The 25,812-nt window shown below is 33.7% G+C and overlaps 1 protein-coding gene across 1 annotated transcript; it reads left to right on the top strand.

Moving 5' to 3' along the window:
- Nucleotides 1-36: 36 nt before the first annotated feature.
- Nucleotides 37-25,190, top strand: LOC126716150 (U-box domain-containing protein 51-like). Its single transcript, XM_050417180.1, has 5 exons — nucleotides 37-211; nucleotides 1,588-1,788; nucleotides 22,713-22,903; nucleotides 24,628-24,751; nucleotides 24,865-25,190. The coding sequence occupies exons 1-5, from the start codon at nucleotides 37-39 to the stop codon at nucleotides 25,188-25,190; spliced, it is 1,017 nt and encodes a 338-aa protein (XP_050273137.1).
- The last annotated feature ends 622 nt before the right edge of the window (nucleotides 25,191-25,812 follow it).

Below are 25,812 nucleotides of genomic sequence, written 5' to 3'. Positions count from 1 at the left end.
TTAGGCTTTCATCTTAAATCTTTCTACATTTCAACCATGTCTTCGTCTAGTAGTTTAGAGAAGGAGATAGACGAGTACCAGGACGATTCTTTTGGGAGTGAGGGTAGTGATGAAAGTAGTGTAGATAGCTCGTCTTGTAGCGATTCCTCAGACGAGCATTATTTGTCTGGGGTTCCTGGCATTCCCTTGGAGGAATTTCAGGAACTACAACGTACCCGTAGCTATCACCATGAATCCCTCGAATGAGTTAACTTCCGTTAGTGGTTACAACTTTAGTAGCCGTTGAGGAAGTTATCTCCAGACTCATTGGCTTCCACAAATCTTGGGGAGGTTATTGGACAAATAACCGTCCCCAGGGTCTTTATATAAAGGACCGGTTTGGACCAAATGAAGGTAAGAACATTCTGAGACTTGACTCCCAAAAAGTTGGAATTTCATTCCTCTGAGAGACAAACTTTGCCATCGGAGGGGGTTTGGCCGGTCTTCTCTGGTCCCCTTTTTTGATAGCATGTTTGCTTTTGTAGGCCTTCCACCGTTCAGTAGCCCACCGAAGCCAAAGCGTTCAACCTACTAATTTCAAGCGATATCACTACTATCTCAACCTTGTCTATTTTAGATTGTTTAAGAAAATAAGTCGTATTATATATTTTTACCATATACGAGGATTAGTCTAAACCTAGAACATGAAGTCAAAGCTTAAGATCCTTTATCAATTTCTCATCAAAGGATCCAGCCAAGGGATTGATCATTAATTTTAATTGGATCCAACTGATTGATATAACTATATCATTCTACCATTGTTTTCTAGATCTACCTACATGGTACACATTATGACTTTCAAAAAACCTTTCCCCACTTCCCATTTATAAAATAGTCAACATTCTATGTTTCTCGTTCTTGTCAATTTCTGCATCAGCCCAGTTTTAGGAAATGACAAGGATACTCTTGACTATAGATTGCAATTTGAGCTCGAAGTTAGTGAAAGACTAATGGGCTTTCAAGTTGTTTTCTAAAATTACTTTCTGCCATTTAAGTTGGATCTTGTAGCCTACACTATTTTGCAAGATTCCTCCTTACATAATGTTTTTCCCTAATTTGGCTTTGCTTATCTTTATGTTTCATAATCATTTGCAAGTTTCACTTGTCAACAAGAACAGTTGACTGGCTTTGGGTATCTACAGTTACACTGTCAAAGGTAGTAATGGGATTGTTTTGGCTTTTATATAACTATATGTGTCGTAAAGTTTCTTTATATTCTTTACTTGAGTAATGTTTTATTGGGGTTGAGCTTAGAACCCTTACTACCCGGTTTGTGTTTTTTATTTTTTATTTTTTTTTTTTTTAGGAAACTTGGAAACTATAAAAATTTAGTTACAGTTGATTTTAGCAGTATTAGACTTTGCTATTGTGCTGGTAATTGTGATGGAGCCATAACTATAAAACCTTTTGAATGTTGCCAGAATTAGAATCTAATAATGGAGTAATTTTTGTATTTGGGTTGAGCTTGATAAAAGCAAATTGGGGGTAAAAAGAATTTTGTTTTAGCTTTTGTTCTAGGGAGGTATTGATATTGAATAATGGTGGCAGCTGCATCTTTGGGATCCAACTCTCTTAAAGAATATCTAAAAAGATATGGAATCAATGATGAAGAGGATAAAAAGAAAAAGAAGAAGAAGAAGAAGAAGGTCCAAAGTAAACCAAATGCAACAGGTCTTTTAGTTGTGGATGAAGATCTAGTTTGGCTGAAAATAGTCAATTTGGAAGAGGAAAACAGCGGCGATTCAGCTGGTAAATCAATAACATTCAGCTGGTCTTTTAGTTGTGAATGTCCATGCTCTTGTTGTTGAGGAGTTACGTGTGCCCTAGTACTTACACTTCAAAGAGGAACTCGTTGATGGAAGGTGACTTTACTTGCTTTTCTTGTGTTTAGGATTTTATTTATCTATCTATAGGTTCTGTTCTGTTTTTTGCTTATTACTTATTGCTTGACTATGTATATAATAAATCGAGAAAAAAAAAATTGCACGTGGCCGACATGACTAATTTGTTGAGGATTTATATATAGCTGACCCAAAAAAATTAGGGACCTAAGGATCTAAAATGCTTACCATATATGTTTATTGATCTCAATAATTTGAATGTGTAGTGCCAATGGGAACTTTGTGCACACCTAGGCATACACATGTCTTAAGTATTAACGGAATCACAATATTTACGTCGCCCTTGCTAATTCTCAAGTTTAACTTGCAAGAGTCCTCTTCAGTTGCACTGTCTAGCATGCCTTGTTGTTGTTGTTATTCTCTTGTTTTTTTTTCCCTCAATTAGACACACACACACATATATAATTTTCTTTTTAAGTTTCTATATTTTAATCACTTGCTGGTTCATTTTGCTAGATATATTCAGCTACAAGCATCTCCTACAAATAGAGCAACATGTGATTATCATTTTTTCAACACATATTTTTACAACAAGCTTAAAGAGGTTGTATCATACAAGGTAGTTGTTTCTCTTGGTTTCTTAATTTCCTTAAGTCAATGTTTCCAGCTGCTAATGCTGTAATCATTTTTACAGTTGGGGGTTGCAAATGCTGATCTTGGTTGTTACTTGTTAAGCTACTTATTGGCATGGTTTGATATGTTTTTGATTTGATTATGAATAGAGCATTTTGGTAGTGGCTTTGTAAGTTTTGAAACTGAGGCAACTCAGCTACATATGGGGGGATATATGGACACCAGTTCTCTCTTTTTTTGTGGGGTGGTGGTGATTATACATAGTGAGTTTTCTTATCAAAAAAAAATTATACATAGTGTATTTATCAGTTTATGTGGGAACAACATTACCGACGTATCTTACCTTTAAAAAAAAACTTTAATGATGTATCTTAGATAAGTTTTGATATTTGCATTTGATATTGTGTTGCGTTTTTTTGTTTTGGCCCAATTTATCTCTAACTCGTATTCCCTTGTAATATGTAGGCAAGTGATAAGGATACTTATTTTGCCAAGTTCAAAAGGTGGTGGAAGGGTGTCAATATATTTGGAGTTAAGTCTTTTTTTAATTTATTTGGAGTTCCATATGCGTAAGATGGTAAAAATGGTCAGAGTATCATTTAATGCCTTGACATATTTATTGGGAGTTAGGTATTTTTTTAGAAAGATCATTTGCTATTCACAAATGAGATTGACCAGAAATTCTTTGGTTCTAGCAAGCATCCTTTTGATTATTGCAATTCCTAAGTTATTGTTATCATGACCAGAATGGTACAGCTTGTGGTCTGTACCCACCCTGGATTAAGTGATTTTTTTTGTTGGAACCAGTATGGTTTTTGTATTTGGGCAGGAATTTGTGACTTAGCTAGGAAAAAAAAAAAAAAAACTTGTAGGAGGCTTTAGCCGCATTTTTGAAACACAGCCAAAATAGGACCTATAGCTGTGTTTGGAAAAATGTGGCCAAAACAGGTCTATAGCCGCATTTTTTAAAATGTGGCTACAAGTCTCAACCTATAGCCACGGCTACAGAAAATGTGGCTATAGACCAAATGGGGCTATAGCTGCGTTTTTAGGGTCTATAGCCGCATTTTAAAAATGTGGCTATAGCCCTCATTTTTTGTAGTGCAAGTTTACGATGCAATCAACCCTGAAAGATATTAAATTAACCACTTTGATTTCCTTTACAATTGTTAAAAATATTGAATGACTTTATTGTATTTCACATGCAATAAATTGTACGAAAACGCCTTTATATAAGAGGCATAGTAGTGTACTACGAGACATGCATATGCAGTACAAACACGTGTGCTATGTAAAATAAGGAAAATGGTTCTAAAGCCTAAGACCTATTCACATTAATAACCCTCCTCAAACTCAAGGTTGAGTGAGAGACAAACTTAAGTTTGACGACCAAAGCATGAAGACGTTCCTTGGGGTATAACTTAGTGAAAAATATATGCGAGTCGATCTTGAGAGGAGATAGAGAGCAACTTGAGAGTGCTATGGACAGGATGATAATAGAAAAAAAATGATAATCAATCTTGATGTATTTGGTTTGTTCACAGAAAATATCATTATGAATAATCTGAATGGCACTCCAATTATTACAATAAAGGGAAGTGATAGATAATGTGGACACGCCTAAATTCTTGAGAAGCCATCGAAGCAAAAAAAATTCATATTTGGTGTTAAGAAGGGCACGATATTCAATTTTAGTACTAGAGCGAACCACAACAATCTATTTCTTACTTTGCTAAGAAATCAAAGAATAACCAAAAAAGAAGTAAATATAAGTGGTGGTTGACTTTTGATTAATGTGATTTCTAGCCCAATCAACATTAGAGTAATGGAGAACAAGAGAAGATTGAGCATATGTAGTAGTGAAAGTCATGAAAGAGAGTGAGTCTAAAGCCCAAGGCCTATATATGTCAACAATAATAATTATCTTCTACATTCAATATGTATACATCATCATTTTCATGGTATGTGAGTCTCAAAATCGTGAAGAATCTAAACGTGTATACATCGAATATACAATATACGTTCTTCTTGTATAACCAACTTGGGCAGTGGTCAAGCATCATTTCCATTAATTTATTGAAATTTGCTTGAAGCTTCTGTCACAAAGTTTCATATATACACTACCAACCTAAGCTTTAATTGCAAATAGTAGTTCCTTTTCGGGCGACCAATCTTGGCCACATCTTATACGAAGTGAAAATATAGGGACAAGGGCCAAATACTTCTAGAACCAATGATTCTCAAAGACTATAACTTAACGCAGCATGAACTCAACAGACATGCTCAAGCATAAAAAAAGAAACCCCTATGACGGTTCATTGTTGGTAGACCTCATAATGATCAATTAATATATTATTAACATGTTCTTATCAGTTTAAAAGCATAACAAGTTCATAAAAAATAAGATAGTAATATAAGATTATAGTACGTGACAAGCATGCACAGGGCCTGCTATGTGAAAATGAGAAGACCCACTTAAAAGAATCTTTCTCTATAGTCAAAACTAACATGATCATATGAAAAAAAAAAAAAAGCACGAAAGCTATGGTGGATTTGTAACTTATTCTAGAAAATGTAGGTAGACCACAATCTTAATTTTTTTTTATTGAAGCTCTTTATGATTCGAAGTGTTGAAAAATAGTTTTAAAAGGTTTGTTATGGAACTAAAGATAAACTTAACTGCTTTTAGATGACTAGAATGGTATCAAGTTTTTTTTTTTAAAGACCATTCCTAATCTTCCTTGGTTAGAGATTCCGTACCGTCGGCGAGGTGGGGAAGTCGCTAGCGCAATGATGAGAAGAATCTTGTTTGAGGAGGGAGAAGAGGGTTAAATACACAGACCTAACTGCGTAGGCTTTGAACCTTCTACTACTACTTTTTTCATTTCAAACATGACCCATTAGAAAAATTCTGTCAATTCATCAATCATAATCATCATCTTCCCTTTATTCATATTTCATATCGTTGCTCATCTTTTTTTTTTCTTGGTAAAACTTTAAACTTGTTCATCAGGCATCGATATAGCTCATTAATTTATGTGATAGCATAGTCAAACTTAAAGCTTGGGTCTCTTACATAATTGATATTCTACAAAAACTTACGCAAAAAATATAATGATTTAATAAGGACACATAAAGACGCGTATGGAGTTTTGTTGACATGCTAGCACAACAAGAATAAAGACTGATCCTTATAGGATTGGATGGCAGAAATGGAGAGAGAGAGAGAGAGGGAGAGAGAGATAACCAAGTTCTGCGTGTACAATAAGAAAATATTAGGAAGAACTAAATTGAAAGAAAAGAGACCCAAAATAATTATCATCACTGAATGTGACTCATACTAAGAAACCTACATCTAGAAGAAAAAAAACTCCTAAATGGAACCTCTTTCTTTTTTTTTTTTTTTTTTTTTTTAAATGAAAAAGAGGGTTTCCGGTGTGGATTTATTGATTTCACGCTACGTAACCATAATGAATAATATCATTTGTATTACTGAGGCCTTAATGAGACTATTATTTTGGGCAAAAAAATATTTGTTAAAGCGTTACGGTTTGAATCATTCAACTTTTGCCAAGTATCATGTAAACTGATAAAAGTACTTTTACCATCAAACTACACTCCTCGGTGATCAACCATATTGTTTAGCTATGTGGCTACCATGAATCCATTGAAATACGTATGGTAGACTAATTATGGACTAACTCCGAAGTCCAAACTAACCCAAGGATTATAACAGTATAAGTAAGACTAAAACTTGATTATTTCATAACCAATTCCACAGCTATCTCACGTGTCTTGCCATCGTACCCCAATTGGGCCCATTACAAAGAAAGATCATACTCAAACCGGTCATTAGCTACTAGCTAGTTTAGACTTTAGAGAGATGGTCCACCAGTTTCCACTTTTGCTTTGCAAGTTGCTACTAAAAGACATAGCCACAGATCGTATGTATGTGCATGTGATTGGCGATCCCAAGGCTAGTTTCCATAAGATCGTTAGCAACTTTTCTTTTCTCCTACAAAGGGAGATATGAAGATAATGATATTTGCTTGGAAGAATCTTGTGAAAAAAAAGAGAGGAAAATCCAAACACATGATTTTGAAAAGAAAAACACAATAACAACAGTAACGTCTCTCTCTCTCTCTCTCTCTCTCTCTATATATATATGTTGCGAAATTTAGATCCTGGTTAATAGAATTAAAAAGTTTTAAAACCAAGTTGTTAATTAGATTTATTACGAAAATCCTTGTTTAAACAAACAAACATCAATATCATGTCAATATTATGCACAGTACAATAGTAATTAAGACAAGATATGATGATCTAGGAAAACCAATTAAATAAACTAGTTTCACACACACACACACACACACACACAAAAACCCTAGGGGAAAACCTTCCCAAAAAGCAATCCACTATAATAAAGAGGAATTTCAGATCTAGTACAAAACATTTGTTCCTAGACTCTATAAACTCAGTAGATGAACTTACAGCAGAAACCTTCTACCACTTCAAAACCTCTAAACTCTCTAATATATGAATGCTCTACCCACAATCACAATTGGAACCTCCAATTGACTTCAAGAACCTTTTGAAGGCTTTCTTCATAGTAGCAAGTCTATGATAGTTGCTATGACTTTAGCTTCTTCACTAATGGAATCTTTAGATTTACTTTGAACTCTTTTATTTGGTGAAATAGAGAAAACTTATTTAAAAAACCCTAGCCGTATAAATAGAGTGTTTCTCTCTCTAAAAAACCTTCTAATAGATGGCTTATAATTTCCTTTAAATACTGGTTCAAACAGATCTCAATTCGAGCTTCAAATGAATAAGTTATGGGCATTTTCATGTTACTGATTTTTGCTAATCCATGAAGCTCAATAGATCGAGGAGGTGTCGAGCTTGTGTCGAGGAGGCAGTAGGTTTTGAGCTTCTATCGAGAGGTATCGAGGTAATGTCAAGCTGCTATTGAGGTACATGCTGAAAAAGTGTTGAAAAAATGTTTTTCTTAAGCTTTTCTTGAGCAAATTTTGTGTCTTCAACTTGGTTTTCAATTATAACTTTAAGACACAGCAAAACTCAATAAAAGATACATAATTTGGCATGGTTTGACAATATCAAAACACATAACCCTAACAATTTCCCCCTTTGTCAATCCATGACAAAACCTCAAGTACAAAAGTAAGCCCAATACATTAATAACCCGAATACAGTAAATGAGCCCATATTCAAACAAACTGGCCTATCTAAATATTTCACATTTATAATCTGTCCGACATTAGTTATTATTATTATTTATTTATTTTATTTATTTATTTATTATTATTATTATTTTTTTTTTGTAGTAGTAGAATGCTTTATCAAAGCCACCATCCATATTATTACAAGTATGTTTTTCTTCTTTGTTATTTGTGTGTGTGTGTGTGTGTGTGTGTGTGTTTTAAAATGTTTTTGCTTATGAGTCTTAAAAGGCAATTTTAAATCTGTGAAATCCATTATATAAACCTCTATAAATATCTCACCTTCTTGATTTGACAGCATCCGTTATTATTTGAGTTAAACTTAAAGGTATGGAGATTTATCCTTCTATGGCTATACGATCTTCTTTTTAATCCTACAATTTTTTTTTTTTTTTTTGGTTTTGCATTTATGAATTATTTGTACTCATATTTTTTCTCATAGGATTTATCTATTTATTATTTAAGAATATCAAATTTTATAATCTCTCCTACAATAAGGGTTTCATCCTTTTTATTTCTAAGTTGTATTTGTGTTATGTTTATATGTGTGTTATTAGATTAAAATAATTTTCTTGAATAGTAAAATTTTTATGTTACTATTTCTCAATTTCATTTTCTTTGTTAGTAATATTATATGTGTGCATGCTACAAATGTCATTATAAGACAACCGATAAGTTAGAAGAGAATTATGTTTTATTTTTTGGCAAATGAAATACGTTTAGCTAAGTTTCTATAGGTTTTTAATTATTAAATTAATGAATTTTTTCATATAAATATATTGTGTGATTGCTTGAGATTTTTAAGAACAATACTTTATATGCAATTTATATTATCTAAATTCAAGTGATTATCAATTTATTATTTCTCAATAAAATTATTCTAAAAGTTTATAGCTAAAACTGTGTAGCGCATGGGAATAATACTAGTAATATATATAATTAGGCCTAATAAAATGGCTCCAACCTGAAAACCTATATATGTTTAGTTGGGTTGGTTTTTAAGCTTCTGGTTGAAGATTTCTCAATTAGAAGAGGTTGGATTAGGGTTCGGTTGAAAAATATCCCAAACCCCCAATCTGACTGCTTACTTGGGCATAGTCCTCCTTTGATTAACCAAATGGTTTCCACACCATAAATAAATCCCAGTCCGGAGCAACCAAGATATCAAAAATTAATGTTACGCAAAAATTGTCATGCATATCTGACTTAATCTCTATGCCTTGTTTCTGGACAACCCGGCCCACCTATTGTTTCCATTACCCTCGTATAAATGTCCAGAAGTGTCATAGAAAATGTCGCCTGTTAGTGTTATTTACAAATTAATGTCCGTCACAATCATTCTCAAATTTTACGTACATTTAATGGGAATTTATTTACCCTTACCCTTATATTTTTGGCTCCTAGCTAAATAGTAGAATTGTCACTATGGATCAAATAGTAACGCCAATAGTGTGGCTCTTTCTTGTTTTGTATTTGGAAAACCAAAGTAAATATTGTTGGGAAATTTAGATCCTGGTTGATAGAGTTAACAAGTTTTAAACTCAAGTTATTAATTAGATTTATTATGAATAAAACTTGTTAAAACAAACAGACATCAATATCATGTCAAAATCATGCAGCGGAAAAATAAATAAGACAAGATATGATAACTTAGGAAAACCAATGAAACAAACTAGTTTCACTGTAAAAAACCCGAAGGGAAACCTTCCTGAAAAGCAATCCACTATAGTAAAGAGAAGTTTCAGATCTAGTATAAAATCTTTGTCTCTAAACTCTACAATCCTCGTAAATGAACTTACAACAGAAACCTTCTACCGCTTCAAAATCTCTAAACTCTTCAATATATGAATGTCACCCTTTTTGCACGGATCCCAATACATGCCACCCGTAGATGAACTTACAGCAGAAATCTTCTACCGTTTCAGAATCTCTGAACTCTTCAATATATAAATGCCACCATTTTTGCACGGATCCCAATACATGACTAACCAAAAGATGCACGGCTCCCAGTACATGACTAACACACCATCTTGAAGAAGATGTTGGTTGCAAAGTTCTTCACTTCATCAACAATGAAGATCAAGAAGCACTTAGCTACAAAACTCTAAGGCGCAAAGACACATTAGCTTCTTTCAGAGAGAATAAGACATCGGTCACTTTTTGCATGTGTTCTCCTTATATTCTCTTATGTGACGGCTTCTAAAATAAGCCTTATATATGTCTAGGGTTGTGAAAAAAGAAACCTTATACAAATACATAAGCATGGGCCGAAAATCAGATCTGAAAAACTGATTTTCGTAATTCTCGATAGATACCTCGATAGATAGTATCTGTTGAGCCTCATTAAACCTCGATAGATAGCTATCTGTCGAGCAGCTGTCGAGCTTTAATGAATCAGCACCTCTTCACTTGTTTCTTGGATAGATTTGCATGGCTTCAATACTGGACTTGAACTTTTATTCTTTGAAGTATTAAACACATCCTATATCTACCTAAATACAAGTAAAATGTGTTTTGTCAAAAGATTAGCCAATTACATAAAATAGTGACATATGTTTTTAAACATGTGAAACACATATGTCCTAACAATCTCCCCCTTTGGCAATCCGTGACAAAACCACAAATAACAAATGAACATATGAGAGAAGTTATAAATCACTCAACTCATATTCAATTGAAAAACTTTGCAAGAAGAGAGTTTGTGGCAAGTAGACTTTGACAACCTGTATTTTTGAAACACTTAAAACAAAACTCATCAAGGTATCTTTGTATGAAACAGAAATAATAGATTGCATACAAGATATAAGAAACATGTGTATAAAGAAAGAAAAGAAACAACACATGTAGAGGTAGGTGAAGAAGACATACATCAGTATATAAATATATAGATAAACACAATGTATGTAAACATGGTCACAAGACTGGTGTACAAGAAGAAGGAGGTAAGCACTCCCCCTAACAAGATGAAACACATCTCCCCCTTACAAAGGCATGTATTTCTCCCCCTAACATGTAGAATCTTAAAAAGAAACCACATTTTCTCCACAATTTCTCCCCCTTTTTGTCATGATTGACAAAGGATATAAGAAGCTAGAAAGCTTCACCTGAGAAACATAAAGAGGATCAAGGATGATTAATGGGGTACAAGAAATTCATATAAATGCATGAATGTAATGAAACAAGATGCTATTGATGACAAGATAATAGAAAGATGCAAAACATGTGAAAAACAATGCATGCAAGAGGATCTCGATGGATTGAGAGATGTCAAGATGCTATCGAGCCAACCTCAATGGATCGAGAGTCTATCGAGGATCTATTGAGCAGACAGAAACTTTCTTGTTCGATCGACCTAACTATCAAGAGGTGTCAAGATTGTGATAAAAAGCAATTGAAGAGCTCGATAGATAAGTTAGCTATCGAGAGGTGTTGAGATTGTTTAAAAACAATTTCTCAAAAAGAGAAAAACACAGATATGAATGCAATCTGTAAGGTTGAATTTAATCAACCATTTTATTGGCTTTATTCCGTGCCAAATTTGCTTGTATTTCAACATTTAGTAACCCTGTATTTAGGTGGGTTTGTTGTAAGGGTAGTGAGTGAGATAGAGTGTTGAATGCTCAAGAGTGTGCAAGAAAACAGAGACTCGCGGCTTGATCTCGCAGGTGACTCGCGGCTGCAAGCCGCTAGATGCAGCACACGTGCTAAGCATGCTAGAAGGTGAACAATCATGCTAGTTGGAGCACTACAGGACAAAATAGGACAACTGGCCATACGGTTATCTCGCGACTGGATCTCGCAACTCAGTCAAGTCGCGAAGCCAAGCCGCGAGCTACCCCTATTTTGAAAAACCTGACGTTTCACATTCTCTTCTCACCCTAGTATAAATACCCCTTATACCCACAAATGAAAGAGAGTTTCTAGAGAGAATTTTGAGAGGGAAACCCTAGAGTAAAACAAGATTGATTCGTCTACAATCTATACATTAGAGTCTCTTCAAATTCCTCAACTCTCTTCCTCTCAATTGTCAAATCCTTGAAAGACATTTTACCAAAACCTTGTTCTCACCATTTCCATTACTGTGAGGGGGCTGTTTGGTGTTCTGGGAAGCAGTTAGGAAGGAACCAATTTACATTAGTTGATGCCATGGTCAAATAGCGGAATCCGGGAAGCTAGAAAAGAAAAAGGTTCGGCGCAACCTCGTTGGAGCAAGAAGCTTGGAGGGCTTAGGTGCACTGGGTAGATTAGGCTTGGAGGGTCTATTGCTGTCCATGTATCCCAACTACATTTTCTAGTGGATTGTTTACCGCTTGGAGGGCGGCAGAGAGGTTTTACGCCGAGAGCTTCAGTTTCCTCTTCGATAACACATCGCGTGTTGTCTTTGTGTTTGCATCTTCCTTCCTTTTTATCTTTGCCTTTTATTATCTGCTGTGGGTTGTGATTTTAATTTGGCTTAGATAGTTTTCCAATTTTGTTTTATAGCTTTTGTTCATTTTCTATACACTATTTGTTTGACATAAAACTTGAATTAGTTAATTTGTAAATTAGGAGTCTAAACGTTCAAGGATGTTTTTACACCATTTGAACTTTCACAATCAAATATTCAACTCAACCAATAATCCAAACAACATTTTAATCTCTCAAAAACATCTCTCAACAAAAAAAAAAAATGTTAAGCATATAGATCCCAAAACACACACACACACACACACACAACAAGTCTAACCAATTTTATATTTCAAAAACAAGTTAAGACAGTTTAGTGAGCATACATTAACATATGTAAAACCTTGTGATGGCCAAATCACATTGTACCTACACATGTATCAAGAGTAGCAAAGAATATTGCGTGTTGTGTGTGAAAAATATCGCAAGATTGCATAAGTGTCAATTAGTTATGACGATTTGAGATATAAGAAAATCACTTAAACTCACACACAATCATAACTGTTTGATGGGGACTATCACCTTTGAGGTACATTCTATAACTCCCACATATCCTAGAATACATACTTGCAATCATATTTAAAAGCATTTTGATCTTTTTGCTTTTGATTTTTTTTCTTCATATTTTTCTTTTAAGCAAACCATGCATGGGCATATAAGAGATAGAAAAGGAATATCCAATTATGTTAAGCATTTGATATTTCAATTTTGCTATGCCGAAGTACACAAATGTCATTCATGATTGGCGAGCAACAGTGGTGAGATGGTGATTTATGCTTTTCTCTTAAGATTTTCTAGTCCTTTCCGTCAAAAAGAATGATACGAGTGTTAAGTATAAGAGATAGCTTAATCTTACTCATCACAAATATGAGTCACAAAACTCACTTGCTTAATTGTGCATAGAGATGCTTATCTAAGCTACAAAAGATAAAAAGTTTAGAAAACTTTGTTTCAATGGCCATCTAAGATACATAAGTACCAATGTACACAAACACACACTGTTTTTGTATTTTTCTGATTTTTCAATTTTTTTTTTTTTTTTAATTTTGAAAACTAAACCAAATAAAAACTAGACAACCAAACAAAAACAGACAAATAACATGAAAGCATGAAAGAAAGATGCATATGTGTGAAGGCATGATAGAAGGGTGCAGATGCATGAAAGCATGATTCCAAAAGCAGATAAGAAATCAATTAAAGAGAGTCCTACTTTAGATAGAAAGAATTAAAGTAGAGAACAAACAGAAATGACAATTAAGTCTTAGGCTCCTCTCTCATCCATATAGCACGAGTCTTTCGTTGTGAAGATGAAAAGGCATGTGTCCTAGTATGTCTACTAAAGGACATAAAAGAATTAAAATTCTCCTAAAATTGAGTTAAAAAGTTCAAGACTTTTAATAACTCTTCAAACAAAGGTGTAGGTCCTTAAGAAGAAACCTGTGACCATTTGGACACTTGCTTTTGAGGATACAACTTAAAGCAATTAGGACGAATGTGTCCAGAAACACCACAACGATGACAAACATGAGGTCTAACAAAGGATTTAGAATTAGTCAAATCAGTTTTGGTTTCATACTTTTATCACCTTTCTCAGATTAGGGCACAAAGACAGTCCTTGATCTAGAAACCGTGGAAGAGGAGAGGCTGGAGGAAACAGCATATCCTAAGCCAATCTTATCAGAACTAGGCTTTTGAGCACTCAAGACCTCATTAAACTTTGCACTAGACATCCTCTCTATTTGAGTTCTAGCTTGACTAAGCTCTGCCTCAAAATTCTTGACCTTCTCTTCTAATGAGGCGTTCTCCACAACAAGAGTCTCAACTAACCTTGTAGTCTTATCTAATTTGACTAACAGATTAGTTTTTTCAATTTTTACCTCATTAAGCTCTTTTCTACCAAGATGAGAAGTCTTTTTAGATTTTATAAATTCAGTGCATAACTTATCATAGGCTTCCTGAAGGGTCATCTTCTTGGGTACTTCATCATCAGAAGAATCCTCACTGTCACTAGCACTCTCCACAATCACCTTATCAGTTGAGGCAACAAAGGCCATAACGTGACTACATTCATCCACATACTCGTCAGAAGAGTCATTTTCAGTATCACTCAAAGTAGCAAACCAACCCTTTATCTTTTGACTCCTTGGTCTTTTCCTTCGTGAGGTAGTTTGGGCACTCTATCCTCATATGACCAAAACCTTTGCACCCATGGCATTGGATAATGGGTTTCTCATTCTTGCCCTTCCTTGAGAATTTAGATTTCTTAGGAGGTTTTCCCTTATTCTTTTTCCTAAATTGAAGAAGCTTGATAATCTCATCAGTTATGAAGGTTAGATCCTCATCCTCATCATCATCTTCATCTTCATTTTCATCCTTATCTTTAGAGTCCTCAATTTCTTCCTCTATACCCTTAAGAGCCAAGTTTCTGCTCTTTCCACCTTTTTCCATTAAACCTAATCCCATCTCATAGGTTTGAAGGTTCCCTACAAGCTCAATTAAAGGAATTTGATCAATGTCCTTCACGTCTTCAATGACAATGATCTTCGCACAGAATTTTTCAGGTAAGGACCTAAGGATTTTTCTAACAATTTTGGATTCTGCAATACATTCTCCAAGGTTGAAGGCAAAATTCACAATATCCTTGAGTTTGGCATAGAACTCCTCAAAGGTTTTATCCTCCCCCATCCTTATTTCTTCAAAACTACTAGTGAGTCATTGAAGCTTTACAGTCTTTACTGCTTTGGTACCTTCATAGATGATATTTTCTTGAATTCCTCATTAGTCACCCCATAAAATAATGCATTCAAGGCCCTATTGTTGAAATTTGCTGCTATGATTGTTGCATCATCCCAATCCACTGGTGCTTCCTTTGACTTACTCCAACCAACTTTAACAGCTTACTATACCTGTTCACCTAGAGCCTGCAAAAAAACTTTCATACGAACTTTCCAGTATGCATAATTAATGCCATTAAATAAAAGAGGAATCAAAAGAGATTGTCCACGATCTATGACAACGGGGGTCAAGGATCACACTCAGGAAATTAATCCAATCAAAGTGTACCCACTCTGATATCACTTGTTGGGAAATTTAGACCCCGATTGATAAAGTTAACAAGTTTTAAATTCAAGTTGTTAATTAGATTTATTATGAATAAAACTTGTTAAAACAAACAAACAAACAAACATTAATATCATGTCAAAATCATGTAGTGAAAAAATAAATAAAATAAGATATGATGACCCGGGAAAACTAATGAAACAAACTAGTTTCACAGTAAAAAACCTAGGGGGAAACTTTCCCGAAAAGCAATCCACTATAGTAAAGAGAAGTTTCAGATCTAGTACAAAACCTTTGTCCCTAGACTTTACAATCCCCATAGATGAAATTATAGCAGAAACCTTCTACCGCTTCAGAACCTCTGAACTCTTCAATATATGAACGCCACCATTTTTGCACGGATCCCAGTATGTAACTAACCAAAAGATGCACAGCTCCCAGTACATGACTAACACACCATTTTGAAGAAGATATTGGCTGCAGAGTTCTTCACTTCATCAACAATGAAGATCAAGAAGCACTTAGTTACAAAACTCTAAGACACAAAGACACAGTAGCTTCTTGTAGAGAGAATAAGGCATCAGTCACTTTTTGCATGTGTTCTCCTTGTATTCTCTTATGTGACGGCCTCTAAAATAAGCTTTATATATGTCTAGGGTTGTGAGAAAAGAAACCCTACACAAATACATAAGCATGGGCCGAAAATCAGATCTGTAAAACTAATTTTTGTAATTCTAGATAGATACCTCGATAGATAGTATCTGTCGAGCCTTGTTAAACCTCGGTAGATAGCTATTTGTCGAGTAGCTGTTGAGTTTTAATGAATCAACTCCTCTTCACTTGTTTCTTGGATAAATTTGCATGGTTTCAATACTAGACTTGAACTCTTATTCTTTGAAGTATTAAACACATCCTAGATCTACCCAAATACAAGTAAAGTGCGTTTTGTCAAAGGATTAATCAATTACATAAAATAGTGACATATGTTCTTAAACATGTAAAACACATATGTCCTAACAAATATTGATCAAATCATCAAGGAGCTAATAGGCTATAGTTCATCACAAAATCCGTCCTAAATATTAGTATATATATATATATGTGTGTGTGTGTGTGTGTTGTAGGGAAATAGTAAAAAACAAAAAGTGTAACATCTTATAATAATAGTAATAATAATTAAGAATAGCTTGAGACATTTTAATTAAGATAACCCCTAGCTAGCTTCTTTGATTTCTCAGATGGATGCCATGATCAAGTACAGCTAGTGGTAAAAGAAAAATGATGAACATTATTAGAAGCAGCAGTAGTAGCTAGTCATGAGCAGATCGAAGAAGACCACTTATTTATTCGAGTCTATGCAATCGCCAGCAGTGAATTCCCTGTCCCCATCAAAGCACAATACAACTCAGACTAGTTAGCCACGTAGATGGTGTGGAGTACTTAACGACTGCATGAGTATGGGGTCTATTATCTCCACCAACCAATTTCGAATTTGGTGTAGCAGGTATCTATATATATACTATAATTTAGTGCACAACATGCATGCAATTAATACTTAATAGTTATAGCACTCACATATGTGGGTGCAAAATAATATGCAAAATTTACACAATATCTTCTAAATCGGTCTTGCATCAGTTAAGTTATTATTGTGTAAACATACACATTTGCTATAGTAATCGTGTATATTTACAAGGTTACTGTAGAGGTATATAATACTATTTTATTAATTTTTTCTCTCACCTTTGCTCTCATCAGTTTCTCTCTCCCTTACCCCAGTCTCTTCAACGTGAAGAAGAAGATGAAGACTAACCGCTAGCACCACCTAACCACCACTAGCACCACTGCAATCTAGCACCACCACAACCTGCTTCAACGGTTGAAAATTTAAACACAAAATCGACCCAAAATCAACCCAAACCATCAGAAATCAATCTCAAACTCAACTTAAAATCAATCCAAACCCATTTGAAAACTCATCCCAAACCCAACTCAAAATCAACCCAAACCCACTGGAAAACCCATCCCAAACCCAACTCAAAATCATTCTAGACAAAAAACAAATCAAAATCAAACCCAACGAAAACCCATTACAACTCAACAAAAACCCATTAAAAAAACCCAACGGGATTGTTGGAGTTGCACCTTCGTAAGCCTGGTGATCCACTGTTGCTACTGCTGTTGCATCATTGGTGCCCCCGCCTTCGAGGCTACGATAGAGTCATGATTGTCTCTGGTTGCAAAGGGCTGTGCCAAGCCGGTGTAGCCACAGGCTCGTTTTCAGCGGATCTCCTTGCCTCTGTGTGTGAGAGTGCGTGGGTTTGGGATATGAGAGAGGCATAGAGTTGAGGAAGAAGATGGAGAGACGTGAAAGAAAGAGAGAGGGGGACATTGTTGAGATGAGAGAGATATTTTAATGGAGATAATATTAATAAAATAATAATAAACAAAAAATGAAAAATATTATTTAAATAAAATAGTGTGTATAATAGATGGTCTGATGTGGGTATTTTGTAAAATGGTATTGTAAAATAGAAAAAGTAGGTTCTTATGTGTAAAATAGACAGAAAATTATAGATAGATTGATGCTAATGCTCTTAGACCAATAAATTATATTGTTTACTTTTATTTTTATCGGGAAAGGATTTGTGGTAACTAAGTTGCAGCAATTCCTACAAAAATACATATGTGTCAAGGCCTCAAATAGATACCTGTCCAAGTTTATATTATTGTGTTAAAATTGAAATTTTCACCAAATAAGATCTATTTGAGGCATTGACACATATACATTTTGCAAGAGTTACTGCAATTTAGTTTGTAGCAACTCTTTGCCCTTCTTATCAACAGTTTGATTTGGTTTATGGTATAGCTTGATGCATCCATCTACGCTTGAGCCTCTTTGGATGCTTATCCACTCAACCTAGCCCATATGGTCACCCTTTATCATCTACCAGGTCAAATTTAGCTACGACGTGAATTCGTGAATTCATCCAACAAAACATATACATATTTACATAGAGAATTGAAAGACCCAAAGGTCATATAATTTTGGAATTTTATTTATATTAACTAGTCGCTAACCCGTGCGATGCACGGGAAAGGTATTGAAAAATATATTTAATCTTTCTTTTATTCTATTACATGTCATGTATATATAATTGTGTTTAGGTCTATTGATAGAGAGCAATCATTGTGTAGCGTACTCCATAAATTAACATTATACTGAAATTAAAAAATAAAAAATTAACCATCTTCTTCACTTTTTACTCAAACTTGTTTTCATGGCTCATATTTAAACAATCACAACAGAAAATTTTCTATTAATAGTAAAATTTGTGTATACACAAATTACAGTTTTATGTAAAGTGTACATATACATGCTCTATAACTCTAAGGAAGGAAACATTACAAACCCTTTACATATGTGGGTTAGAATTAAAACAAACTACATATATTCCAAGTCTGATAAGCCAACTCAATGGTAGAAAAATGTTCTTTATAAAATTAGATAGTAACATATTTTACAAAAGGAGGCAATTCTTTGTAACTCTATCTTGCTGCTCATATTCTGCAGTATACAACAAAGTGATTTATCTATCTAGGTACAATGGGCAATAGCATTGGCTGTTCTTAAGCACAATTCAATACAAATAAACGAGATAGAAAAGAAAAAAAAAAAAAAGTAACAAAACAAATACAAAAAGTACCACTGTTCCAGCCCTCCAAAACTCCATAAACAAAACCCTTTCCTAGCCCAAAAATACAAAAAGTTCCCTCCTTTCCCAGAAATCCAAGAGGGCTGAGACCACCAACAACTCCCCACAGTTAGTCAGACAAACCTCTCAAAGAAACTCGAAGAAAGCATGACGAAAAACATATAAAGCTTCCTCCTTTTTCTTATTGAACCAAAAAACCTAACAAAGGCAGATTTCCCATTCACTCTCAAAAACCAATAGAACAAAACAGCAAGAACATATACAACAAAGCAAGCGGCAGGGCATGGGAGCAAAAGTAAAAAAGGAGATATGAACAAAAAGCAGGGCAAAGAAAAGAAAAGAGAAAGAAGCAAAGATGAATCAATAACATTTCCCCACTTCATTCTTACTTTCTTTTGTTTCTTCTCAATATTCAGCTATTGATGATTTAGGAACTAATTTATGTGGGAAAACAAATCATGCCATATGAACACTATTTAGGAATTCTATCAAACTCTTATGAGAAGCCAATAACAAATCCGGAAAAGACTTCCAGTTTGAATTCTTTCAAACTCAGGTTTATTTGCCTCCATCTAAAAAAACTTAGCAGTCTCAATTTTCAAAAGGGAAACGAATACTTATCCCAATGAAGAAAAAATTGGAAACAACTGGAGCTTCAGTTTCATAGGAGTATATTGTTCTCAACAAAAAATATTTTGCCAAAAAAAAAATGGAATCCAAAATATTTTGGGGTTTATGTGATTTGTGACTGCTTGAAACCAAAACAATATGAGCCATACTATAGTATTTCCAACTACCATAGTGACTTGTTTTGTGGAAGGTACTTATTATTGCACCAAGCCCGACCTCTAAGTCCTACCCTTATGTTCAATTTAAACTACATCTAATCCTAATTGCCTTTTCTGTTTAGAATTATATGCAAAACTAAATCAATTAGGCTCTAGAAATAAATATATATAAATTCTGATATAAAGTTAAAATTTTATAAAACAAACATGAATTCTAATATCAAACTCCAAATAAATTACATAACATGCAACAAAGAAATCCAAAAAAGAAAAAAAGAAATGAAAAGAAACTATAGTAGCTAAATATACAAATAAAATAGTAATTAAAAGACATTGACATGCAGAAATTAATTAATATCTAAAACTAAAGAAGCATACCTTGCTCAAAAACTTTTTTATTTCGATAAGATCAAACCTGGCTCAGAAAACCTTAAATTAAAAGAACACAATTTAAATAGATTTGTAAACCTAATGGTCAAATAAAGAAAACAGGTAAGAGGGAAAATCCTAAAATTATATTAAAAACATCACTAACCATTTTAAAAACTCCAAGCGACAAAAAATGGCAACCCCCCAACTCAACAACATCTTTGCTAAAGAATGCATACTATGACACATCTCCAAACCTACAAGTTAAAAAAAAATAACCTCCATATATAAGAAAGACATTTAATGAAATTAATTATTCCCAATGAGAAAAATACACACACAGCCTTGCATGCTTATATACATATAGGGCAGGACAATAGCTAATCATAGCCTCACTCTCAAGCCATTTTTGAATTCAAACATGTTCCAATTTTCTCTAACAAAATTAAAAATATTTTGCTAAAATCCACATCATAAAACACAAATAAGTCATTCTATCCACTACAGTGACAATTTGTGAATGCAGTATTATACAAAATATGAATGGTTTTGATTCATGGGCAACTAACCAGGCCTAAGTGATGTGCCTAATGAGGGAAACTTGCAAAGAAGAATCCATTATCAGGTCTAATGTTATTTGCCTTAGTCAAATAGTTCGATAGTTAATAGATTCATAATTTCTCTACAACTAAAAGTAATGGCTTATAGGTATTTATCATGACCAACTCTAGAACGTGACAGAGACTAATTATTTTACAACAAAAGGCTTGCATTTCTTTTCAGTGTCAAAACAAAGGTTATTGTTTCAAGTTTGTTGTTAATTAATATAACACCACGGTATCATCCAAACTCACTCAAGCCCTTAACAGGTGGATTTCACACAAGTTAGGAGAAGTATGCAGTTGGTGAATGGTTTATATGTAGGCTCTATAAAGTTAGAGGAAGCACTAAACATCATATACTTGTATCCATAAAAAGCAAGGACTTCACATAGCGTGAAAATACCAGAATTGTTTTTTTCAAGAGAAATACCTGTTGGGGAATGAGACCTGAAAACTCCTGAATAACAATTAAAAATTAAGCTATAATCAAATTAAGTAATACAACTTTGACTAAAACAATCAAATCAGGGAGGAGTAAAATAAAAATCAGATAATGATTCATAGATATAAAACCCAAATCGCCCAGATTATAAACCAACCAATCAAATCTTCATTAATTTTGACCCTTTTTTCAAGTAGAGAAACCCCCTGATAGGATTAAAATCAAAAGTACATTAAATTATCAAGTAGATTATAAAGTTAGCCTAAAAATAAAAACACAAAACCCCTTAGTAACAATCAGAAATTAAGCGAAAATTGAAATTAGTAAATATATCTTTGACTAAAAAAATCAAAACAGGAAGGAGGAAAACAAAAATCAGATAATAAGTCATAGATTAAAACCCAAATTGCCCAATAAAAACAATGAAATTTCTCATTTTTTAATCTAATGAAAGCAAACCCAAATTATAAATCAATCAGGACAGCCCAAATTTTGATCGCATAAACACAATAAAGCTAAAAACCCTAGAATATGAAACTAAGATCAAAAACCAAAAAACAAAAGGCAAATAATAGAAAGATTCAGAGAGAGAGAGAGAGTAGAAACATTGTGGATTTGAAATATCTTTTCCCTAAAAATAAAAAACAAAATAGAATAGAACAGAACATGAAACTAAAACTTACCGACAACTGTGTGGAACTAGAAGATGGAGGGAGATCGGTCTAACAGTAGTGAAGAGGCCTCCCTCAGGTTTATAGAGAAGCAGAGCATCGGTCTAACCCAGATATCAAGTCACGGTCACAAATGCTCTCTATTCTTTATACATCTCTCTCTAGTCGTTATTTATTTAATATAGAGAAGCAGAGCATTGGTTTTAGGGTTTAGAAAAGTTTTATTATTATTATTATTATTTTAATATAGAGAAGCAGAGCATTGGTTTTAATATAGAGAAGCAGAGCATCGGTTTTAGAGTTTAGAAAAGTTTTATTATTATTATTTTTTTAATATTGTGCTGAAGTGGAAAATTGTAGAAGCTTCAAAAGCTTCAGTTATATATATATATATATATATATATATATATATAGATAAAGAAGATATATTAACCCCATAAAAAAAAGAAGCTATATATTAACATAATTATGCCCATGTAAATGATGAAATTTTAGAATATATCTTTAAAGTCATGTTTGGCATTCTTACTATAAAATTTTTAATAACCTCCATTTCTTAATTAGTTAAATTAAAATTTCTTTGTATGTGTGTGTTTGTTTCTCAAGAAAAAAAAAAAAAAAAAAAAAAAAATCCTTGCAGTGCTTGATTTAGAAATCCCTCATAACCATACACCCTGCCATTGGAATTGACATTCTCCCTAGTTGTCTTATTGGACCAAATATATATATATATATATATATATATATATATATATATATATATATAATGTTCTTGACAATGTGGCCAGATCTAGTAGCTTTCCTTCCAATTTATATTTCTTCTAGTTACAAAATTATATGTTTTTTTTTTTTTTCTCATTTAAAGGTAGCCGATTTGGAAAGGGAAATCCAAAGCCAGAAAGAACATCGGCTCGTGTACTCGTGTACAGGAAGAGGATGGAAAGAACACAAGATTATCTAAGGTACTGTCTCCAAATAGCACAAGAGAATGGATTCTTGCACCTCATTATAAACAACAAAAATGATCAACAAGAAGGTGTTCTTTACTCCAATATTGTTAGTACTAGTCCTCTACCTCTAATGCCAACTCCTGTGCATCAAAATTCCGACTTATCAGCAATCATTAATCAAGCCAAGCTAAATGGATGGTACCTTGATCCAAATGAGTTCAGTCTCTCAAATCAGTGGCGGCCACGTTAGAGTCAAGGTGTTCCCAGGAACACCATGACTTGAAAAAAAAAATTTATATATAATAATTAAAAAAATTTTATTTGTTTATCCTTAAAAAAAAAAATAGGAACACCCTTTAGAAAATGAGGAACACTCTCAAATTAAAAAAAAAATTATTTGTTCTACTTTCAAGCAAAAAAGAAAAAGAAAAAAAAGCCCAACATCAATCCCCCAACATCAATCCTAAATGTAAAGCAAACCCAATCTAAACAAAAAAAAAACAACCCAACAAATGGTAAACAGTAAAGCAAACCCACAGATTCTAAAAAAAAAAAAAAAAAAAAGCCTAAAACCCAATATACACTGCAAATCACTCAATCAGAAACCTCAAATCACTAATCAGATATCACTAAAACAAACTTAGAGACAAAAACGTCAACAGAGCAATGCAGCCAACAGACGGATCGGGCATCGCCACATCAAGATTCGGGCATTAGAGATCACTCACTAGATCGGATCGGAGATCGCCGATCGGTCACGTCACTCGTCGCTCGGCTCTATCACGTCGCTTGCTCCGTCGCTTGCTTCGTCGCCCGTCGCTCGGCTTGCTCCGGTGCTCCCTCAAGGTATTTCATAACTTCTCTCTTTTTTTTTTTTTCTCTCTGACTCTCTCAGTCTTTCTCTCTCTCTCTCTCTCTCTCTCTCTCTCTCTCTATTTGAAAAATTAAGGCTCTCTTTATTCTTTTAAGACTTTAAAAGTTAACTTTAATAATTTATCTGATTCTTTTGAATAATTGTGATTGGCTCAGCTTATCTTTTAACTTTATTAATATTTTGACTCTGTTCTTGACTTTTTCTTTTTGGCTTTATCCGTGTGTTGGTGTTGGTGAGATACAATTAATTGTTTTATTGTGATTTGTGATTGTGAAACTTTTTTATTGGCAATTGGTTCTTGTGATGGGGTTTGTCTCATTGTCTATTGAGTGGGGTGGGGGTGGATGGGTCATCACATGGGATCGGGTGAGGAATTGAATTGGGGGAAGTAAATGCACATGGTGCAACTAATAAACAATAATTTAATTAATCAATAATTAATTAAGGGAAGCAACTAATATTAAACAATAATTAATAATTTAATTAATCAATATATTATAAAAGATAAACAAATTAAATTATTTTAGGCTAAATAATAATTAATAATTTTATAATTAATGAAACAATAATATAACAAATTATAGTTTGTAAAAGACAACAAATTAATGAAACAACTAAACAATAATATTTAATAATTTTATTAATATTTCAAATCAACTTATAGTTTATTGTTTATTCTTTTGCTAGAATTATGGACAAATATTTGATAAAAAAACTACATACCCAAGATTAATCTACTTGATGATGGCTTTGGCCTTTGGATCTTTCAACTAAAAAAAAAAAAAATTAGGAACACTCTGGGAAAAATTCCTAGAGTCGCCACTGTCTCAAATGGAAGCTTCTTTCAAAACACACATACAAGAGCATGGTGTTGGTACTTCATTTACTTGTACGTACTTATTAACTAACGATTTTCTTTATTGACCCTTTACATCTATAACAAATAATTGGTACAGATTGAATTGCAAGAAAAGCTAACACAGGGAAGTACTGCGGATATTTACAGAGGAACTTGGCATGGACTTGATGTTGTGGTGAAGTGTCTAAACCCTGATTATTTTCAGACTTTGAATGGGAACGGTGTGTCATTTTTTGCTCAAGAGCTCAACACCTTATCAAGGCAGCGCCATCCATTTGTGCTTCATCTAATGGGCGCGTGCCTTGAACCCCCAAAGCATGGGTGGTGGTAACAGAGTTATTGGGCATGACACTGAAGGAATGGCTACATGGACCAAGTAAGAGGCGGAAAGAGAGGATGGTTCCCCTTCCTCCAATTGAAGAGAGGTTAGCTCGGGCATTGGAGATTGCTCAAGCAATGCAGTATCTCCATGGAAAAAAGCCTAAGGTTATTCATCACGACTTGAAGCCTAGCAACATTTTCTTGGATGATTCCATGCACGTGAGAGTAGCAGATTTTGGTCATGCCAGGTTCTTGAATGAAGAGGAGATGGCGCTCACTGGTGAAACAGGCAAGAACCTGTATCATTTTTGCACCATATTCCTCTTGGGAGCATTGTAATAAGGGTCATGCTAACTAGTGTCCTTAAAGCATTGGTTAACATTTCAATTAAAGAAAGTTTTTATGAGAAAAGAAAAAAAAAATCGCAATTAATATTTTGATAACTTTTTTCATTTCCCATAAAAGTGATGTCAAAATTTTCTTAAAATTGATTATTAACCAATGTTCTAAGGGCACTCGTTAGTATTTTCCTTATAATAAAACCATTAAGACTACATAATCAATATTAGTCAAACACTCTAATTAGTTTTGTTGAATAACATAAACGAATATCTAATTATCCAACTTAATTTCTAGTTACACACTTACACTAACATAGAGCTTAAAATTATGTATAGTTCTATGATGTTATTCTCAAAGCAAGGGCCGATATTAGGGGTGGCAAATGGGTAGGTTTGGAGTGGGCATAATTGGGTTGGGTATATAAAACCCATTTACCCATTAAAACTCATTTAACTAATTGCTTCTAACCCAAATCCAACCCAAACCAATTATTATGGGTAAACCCCAACCCACCCAATTATTCAATTATCAAAATTACCAAAATGCCACTAAAGTGAAAATGACCAAAGTACTCTAAAATCTTTAAAAATGACAAAAATACCTCTAAATCTAAAATTAC

The sequence above is a fragment of the Quercus robur genome, chromosome 2, assembly GCF_932294415.1.
Source record: "Quercus robur chromosome 2, dhQueRobu3.1, whole genome shotgun sequence".
In the NCBI taxonomy this organism is placed as follows: domain Eukaryota; kingdom Viridiplantae; phylum Streptophyta; class Magnoliopsida; order Fagales; family Fagaceae; genus Quercus; species Quercus robur.
Note: the sequence above shows the minus strand (reverse complement) of the source record. Positions and strands in the feature narration are given on the sequence as shown.